Source organism: Hylobates moloch, unplaced genomic scaffold (genome assembly GCF_009828535.3).
Source record: "Hylobates moloch isolate HMO894 unplaced genomic scaffold, HMol_V3 SCAFFOLD_3, whole genome shotgun sequence".
NCBI lineage: Eukaryota > Metazoa > Chordata > Mammalia > Primates > Hylobatidae > Hylobates > Hylobates moloch.
The window spans coordinates 118446280-118453742 of record NW_026652278.1 but is presented as its reverse complement, the minus strand read 5'-3'; the positions used below and the strand labels follow the sequence as shown (position 1 = coordinate 118453742).

General features: G+C 32.9%; 1 protein-coding gene across 1 annotated transcript; it reads right to left on the bottom strand.

Moving 5' to 3' along the window:
- Window positions 1-2428: 2428 nt before the first annotated feature.
- Window positions 2429-3669, bottom strand: LOC116463671 (RNA-binding protein 48). Its single transcript, XM_032146881.3, is given in 4 exon segments — window positions 2429-2487; window positions 2490-2768; window positions 2771-3058; window positions 3225-3669. Coding segments are annotated over 4 exon segments (1071 nt in total).
- Between the last annotated feature and the right edge of the window lie 3794 nt (window positions 3670-7463).

Here is a 7463-nt window from a genome sequence, read left to right as displayed (position 1 = left end):
GGAACAAAATACATTGAAAGAACATACAAATAGCATTAATTGGAACAGTCACTGTTAAAACAATCTCACCAGACTATTCCAAGAACACTTTTGGTCAACTTCGGACTTTTGAATTAAGAATAAAAGGAATTTGATTTGTGAATTTGGATTTTCCACATCATCCCTATAAATAATATTATGTATACACATGATAAAAATTTACAATGTACTCATAGTGCTTATATTTGATAATTATATATATGTACAACATGGCAAAGGTAAAGAATAATAAAGACAATTGTGCTTATATTTGATAATTATATATGTACAACATGACAAAGGTAAAGAATAATAAAGAATTAAAACATAATTTCTTATAAATATCACAATAATCTATCTTCATATCAATAAATCAATTGGTTACACACAGTGTATTCATAATGAAGAAATACAGCCTTTCTAGTTCAGTGGGATATATAAGGTATCATATGCGATAAAATACATAGATTCAAGGTATTGGATTATTCATTATTTTTCTATGTTTAAAAATGTACATTGCCAGACTATTCTTAAATACACTGGCATTCGTCTCGGGAGTTTATGCTAGCAATTTATAGATAAAAGCTGTCGCCAGTTGCTCTAGAGTTACTCTGTTGAATATAGGGTCAAATATAGGAAATTTATAAAAGACAAAATTTGCCTTCTTATTGGACACACATATTCCTGGGTCTTTGCAGGAGAAATTTGCCAATAGTTTTCTAAATAAATATATATTTAAAATAAATTTTCCATTACATTGTGAGAAATGCTACAGTTCGTCAAGCTTTCCCATTCTGCCTTTTACTTGGGCATTAAGTTACAAGGAATATGTCACGTGCTTTTTATCTACTTGTCTTTATGTCTGATCTATCTACCTGTCTTCTATCTTTCTCTCTATCCATCATCTATCTCTCATATATCCATCTACCTACCATATCTCCCTCTTCTCTCTTCCCGCTCTTTTCATCTATCCACCTACCTACCTACCAATATATTTATTAATCTATCTCTCATTCATTTGCATACCTACTTAAATATTTATCTATCACTTTATCTATTTTTTTCTCGAGGTGAAATGTTGGATTAATCATAATCCCAAATTCTAGAACACTGTTATTAAGTGTTTATGCAGGGCACCTCTCTTGTTCAGCCTTTCTTCAATCCATCCTGTTTTCTTCCCTGCATTTCTTATTGTTTAACCTCTCTCCACTTATATTTTTCTCCCAACAGAAGTAATAATTCTGAAACATTGGATATCTATAATTTATTTGCATGTGATTTTCTTTTATGTGCATATAACTTTAATTTACACAAATGCTGTTATGTTTTAAACTATTTTTTTCCACTCAGCACCATGTTTTAAAGGTCTGTTCATGTCCCGTGTTTAGAGTTGGTCTGTTTTTCACTAACTACTATGCAGTTTACATAGTGTTCGTACACTACATTTTGTCCCTTCCTTCCAATGATGAACACCTGGGTTGCATCCACACCTCTGCTACTGAAGACAGCACCATAATGAACATTTGTGTGTTCTCTCTCATATTGGTGGAAGAATTGCTCTAGAATACACATCCAGAATATGACTATATCTAGTCATAACATATATCTATGTTTAATTAACTTTAATTTAATACTTTCACATTACTCTTCAGAATACCTAGGCCAATTTAAACTCCCACCAGCAATGTCTACAATTTTTCATATCCCTACTTCCCAGGCAGCACTTGCATTATATAACTTTCTCATTGTTGCCACTGTAATAATTGCAAATTAATACGTCTTTTTCATAATAACCTTCTTTTGAGTCTTCACTTCTGTGAAATAATGGTTCACAACTTTTGCTCATTTTTTCCTATTTTGATTTGCTATCATTTTATTATGGATTAGCAAGAATTATTTGTATATTCTGATATTAGACATTTGTGGTTTTAGATATTACAAATAATTTCTGGAAATAATAAACTGGGTTCTTAACTTTGTTCATTGTGTCCTTTTGTTGACAGAAAGCCTATATTAGATGCTATAGAATCTATGAGCCATTTATCTTTGTTAACATTTATTAACCTCTATTAACTTTATTATTATTATTTTATTATGTTTTCTCCTGGTTGCCTATCTTGATTTATATTGTAAAGTTTCCATACTTGCTTTAATTAATTTACATATAATTACAGTACATGAGAGGTAACGTTATAATGATAAGAATAATTTCTGCAACATTAAGTATGGATCAAAAAAAGAAGAAATGACTTTAGACAAGTAGCTTGAATAAAATTACAAAGAGGAGTGCATTAAAAAATACCAGCAGTAAAATCTCTTGAATAATTAAAATGACAGGCTAAAAATAAATTTTTTTTTTTTTTTTTAGAAAATACTAATTTGCTGCTGGCACTCTATATTCTTCTTTGTTTTAATGGATGACTTGTATGTACCTCTGCCAGCTTGTCCCCTGGAGGCTTTGGCAGATGAAATTACCTGTTTAAGTTTATTCCGAATTAAATTTGCTGTTGTATTCAATGAGTCATCGTGCATATCCACTTTAGATACCTCTGGTAACAGAGGTCCAGTCATAACCTCATTACTACTTGAGTTTGTTTCAAGAAAAATTCCAAGTTTACAATCATCTTCTCTTCTTCTTTGGCGCTCCTGCAGTTGTGTTGTCCTAGGCATAAATCTATCAACTGCCTCTGAAAGAGTAATAATAGCCTTTTGTGCACCAGGGTAGGCCACTGAGTTTTTAAAAGTGTTTGTGTTTTCTGCAAAGAATCATTGTGGTTATAATGCCCCATTGTTTTACCATGGTTTCTACCATCCTTAGAAGAGTCTGATGCTCTGTCTACATGACCCCCAGATGAACACATACATTTTGAGAAGAAATAACATAAAGGCAATTCACAAGAATATGGAAGATAAGGATTTGAGTTCCCTGCAGAAGTGTTCACAGCAGCTGTACAAAATTCAGACATCTCTGAGTGGAAGTCTTGTCTAAAATTCTCTGTGTCTTTATGCTCTGTAACCAATTTCTTTGTCACATAATGGTCTTTACATTACAATTTAAAAGGTGAGGGAAAGGAAAACAGAAGTGGCTTATTTATTGTTTTCATCATTCAGAATCATATAATTGAAAAAATCACTTAAAAATGTTAACAAATTCTACTCCAAAAATTTATTCCTTGATAAGGGAATATATTCACATGGCTTAAAACCTTTATTTTTGGTAGTTCTTACTACATATGCCTTCTGCACTTCTGTTTTTTTTCTAGTTTCTTCAACTGTTTCAAATTCTGGAGCATAGCACACATGAAGCAATCCACCGAGGAAGCTCTGTTCATCTATTTTTCTGGCTGTCCTTGCACTTTGGAAGTTTATAAATTTAATAAGATAGACTTCAGTAAAGTCTTCTGCCGGGTATTCATCTAGAGCATTGTACTGTTCAGTTGCACCATACAAAGCGAATCGCTCAACTATTTCCTTCATGGCTCCTACAGCAGGAACTCCTTGTATTAATAAGTACTGAGATTCCAAATTGATTGTATATACCTTGACAGCACGAGGCCGTCGTCCCTCCCGATATTTGGCCTAAGTGTTGCATACCGCCCTCCGGACATGGTGGTCAAATAAACTCCCTAGCTCCCCGCTGCTCGACGCCATCTTGCCTGCTTTGATCCTGCCTCTGTTAACCTTATAGACTTATCTTTCACAATGAGAACTTTTTTTGAAGTGTACCTTTTTGTATGGCATAAGATAGAAATCCAGTTTTATTTTCTCCATAAAGTGAGCCAGTATTCATACATCATCAACTAAATATTCAGTTTTTGGCACACTGATCCATGTACTATTTAAATACATGATCTTCTTTTCAGAAAACAAGCGAGCTAGAAGGCAATGAGGTGACATTTATAAAGTGCTGGAAAAAATATGTGTGTTGTGTATATATATTTTTTCAGACAGATACTAAGGGGCTTTACTGCGTGAGGCATACTCTATAAGAAAGATTTAACATTTCTTTCTTTTTTTTTTTTTGAGACAGGGTCTCACTCTGTCACCAAGGCTGGAGTGCAGTGGCATGATTTCAACTCACTGCAACCTCTGCCTCCTGGGTTCAAGTGATTCTTGTGCCTCAGCCTCCCAAGATTTAACATTTCTTTGGATATTTTGTATGTGAAACAGTGTAAATATTATTTAAATGTAGACTATGATTAATTAAATATGTATATTGTAAGCCTTAAGTCAACCACGAAATTTTCTTAAAAATAATGAAGTCAATATAGGTAATAAAAGGATTTCATAAGTATTGCCCAATTAATCTAAAAGAAAAACAGAAAAAAGAGAGGAGAACAATATTTTTTAAAGAACACATGGAAGAAATAGAAAACAACTGTCACGATGGTAAATTTTGACCAACCACCAATAATATTAAATGTGAATGGCCTAAGTACACCAATGAAAAGATAGAGATTGTTAGAGTGAATTAAAATAAAAACAAATTAAACTATGTGCTATCTACAAGAAACCTTTTTCAAATATGAAGTTAAGGAAAGGATGCAAGCAAAAAGGAAGGCAAAAGATACTGTATGTGTTATACCTGAATTGTGTCTCTCAAAATTATGTATGTTGAGCCCCTAATTCCCAGTATGACTGTATTTGGAGATAGGGCTGTTAAAAGGTAAATAAGATCAAGTGAGGCCATAAGTATAGGGTCCTAATCCTGTGGGACTGGTAGACTTACAGGAAGAGAGGGAGATCGCGTTCTCCTTTTCATGCACATGCGCACGGAAAGGCCATGCGAGCACATGGCGAGAAAATGGTCATCTGTAAGCCAGGAAGAGGGCTCTCATCAGAACTCAAACCTGCCAACATACCAGATTTCTAGCCTCCAGAAATATGAGAAAATAAATTCCTGTGCTTTAGACATCCAGTCTATATTTTGTTGTGGCAGTCTGGGCAGACTAAGTCACCATACAAACCTTAACTAAAAGAAAACTTAAGTAGCTATATTAATATCAGATAAACTTCAGAACAAAGAATATTATCAGAGATAAATAGGGTTATTATATAATGAAAAAGCAGTCAATTTTCCAAGATGTGACAATTTTAAGCATTTTGCACCAAAAAACAGAGTTTCAAAATACATTTATAAAAAATAACTGAAATCCCAGCACTTTGGGAGGCCAAGGCGGGTGGATCACCTGAGGTCAGGGTTTGAGACCAGCCAGGCCAATGTGGTGAAACCTTGTCTCTACTAAAAATACAAAAATTAGCTGGGTGTGGTGGTGCACACCTGTAGTTCCAGCTATTCTGGAGGCTGAGGCAGGACAATTGTTTGACCCCGGGAGGCGGAGATTGCAATGAGCCAAGATTGCACCATTGCACTCCAGCCTGGGCGACAGAGCAAAGCTCCATCTCAAAAAAAAAAAAAAAAAAAAAAAACTGGAAAAAATGGAAAAACGCACAATTCTAGTTGAAGACTTTGATACTTTAATCTCAATATTGATGGATAGAACAAAGTGTACAGAAAATTGCTAAGCATGTAGAAGACTTAAACAATACTATCAACAAACTGAACTAATAACATTTATAGATCACTATACCCAACAAAAACAAAAATATATAATAATCTTTAACACAGAGAACTTTTGCCAAGATACATCATATTCTGAGTCATAAAACAAACCTAAAATTTAAAGGAATGAAAAGTATACAAAGTATGTTCACAGCTAATAACCAAATAAATTAGAAATGATGAACAGAAATACCTAAACAATCACCAGTTTTGGAGTTTAACATACTTTTAACTAACACATGGGTCAAGAGGAAGCCTCAAGGGAAAAAAAAATATATTTTATATATATATATGTATATAAACATATATATATATATAAACCATATATATAAACATATATATAACCATATATATAAACATATATATAAACATATATATAAACATATATATAAACATATATATAAACATATATAAACATATATATAAACATATATAAACATATATATAAACATATATATAAACATATATATATAGAGAGAGAGAGAGAGAGAGAACTAAATAAAATGAAAATGCAATATATCAAAATTTTGGGGATGCAGTTAAAAGTCGATGAAGAGTTGAGATCAGTATGCTTCTGCCTTAAGAACTGCCTTGCTTAGTTTCCAAATGTCTGGGGATTTTGTGATTACCTTTTTTGTTGTTGTTGTTTCCTAGTAGAATTCCTTTGGGGTTAGAAAACATTTTCTGTGTAACTTCAGTATAATATTTTTTGAGATTTGCGTTCTGACTCAGCATGTATTCGATCATTTTGTACATCCTGTATGCGTTTGAAAGGAACACATAATTTTCAGTATTGCATTGTCTGTCAACAGGTCAGGTATGTGAATTACGTTATTTAACTATTCTATATACCTAATGATTTGATGCCTGCTTGTGCTACCATTTAATGAGTGGTTTATTAAATGTTTATGATTGTATATTTGCTTATGATTATATATTGCTTTATTTCTCCTTTGGCACTTCATTTTTGGGCAATCTACTTAATGTATGCATTTAGCTCTCATCAGCTCAAAATTAGACTTTTATTTTCAAGTAGTCATTCACAGTTTTTGCTATTAGTCCCTAAAGTCTAGGCTGCCTTCATAGTTTTAAGTTATTGGCATTTCTCTATAATGTGTTTCAAGGGGAAATGCAGCAACTTAAGCTAGTTCTCTATTTGTCGGGAACCAGAAGCCAGGAAGGTTTGTTTTTAGATGTCTCCTAATAACTCATTATCAATTAGTTATATTTACAAATATATATTACACACACATATATACATCTACACATATACATGTATATGTGTATAGATATGTCTGTATATATAGAAGCGTTGACATTGATTTTTACATATATAACATACTGTCCTGGCTTACTATTTTGGAACAAAATGGTGTGACTTTTTAACCCATGAATAGTATCCTGCTAAAAGTTTTTATAGGAAAATGATCAAAATGTAGGACTGAGTTACAAAGGCTATTGCTTGAATTTGTGACAGGCCTGATGCCTTTCCATAAGTAGACATTTCCTTGAATTGCAAGCAATAATTGGACACTAGAGAGCTATTATTTGTGAGGCCTCTAAGTAAATTTTGTTTTAATGCAAAGCCAAAGTGGAGTGCTGGTAAAGGGTATCTGGAAATATGACTCAACATATTTGGATGTAGTGGTTTTGTATGGAAAACACATTTCCTTTGCACTAGGGCATAGCATTTAAAAAGTTGGCTATATGTATAATCCTTGATACTTCTGGATGATATCAGAGATAAAAAAAAAAGTGCAATAACATCTCCAAAGCAGTGCACTGTGTTTCTTGCCTTTTCGTTTTTTGTTTCCAACATTTTGTTGTATAAGAGTCTATTGCAATTTTAAGTCCACAATTAGGAGGCATTATTTAGGGAATA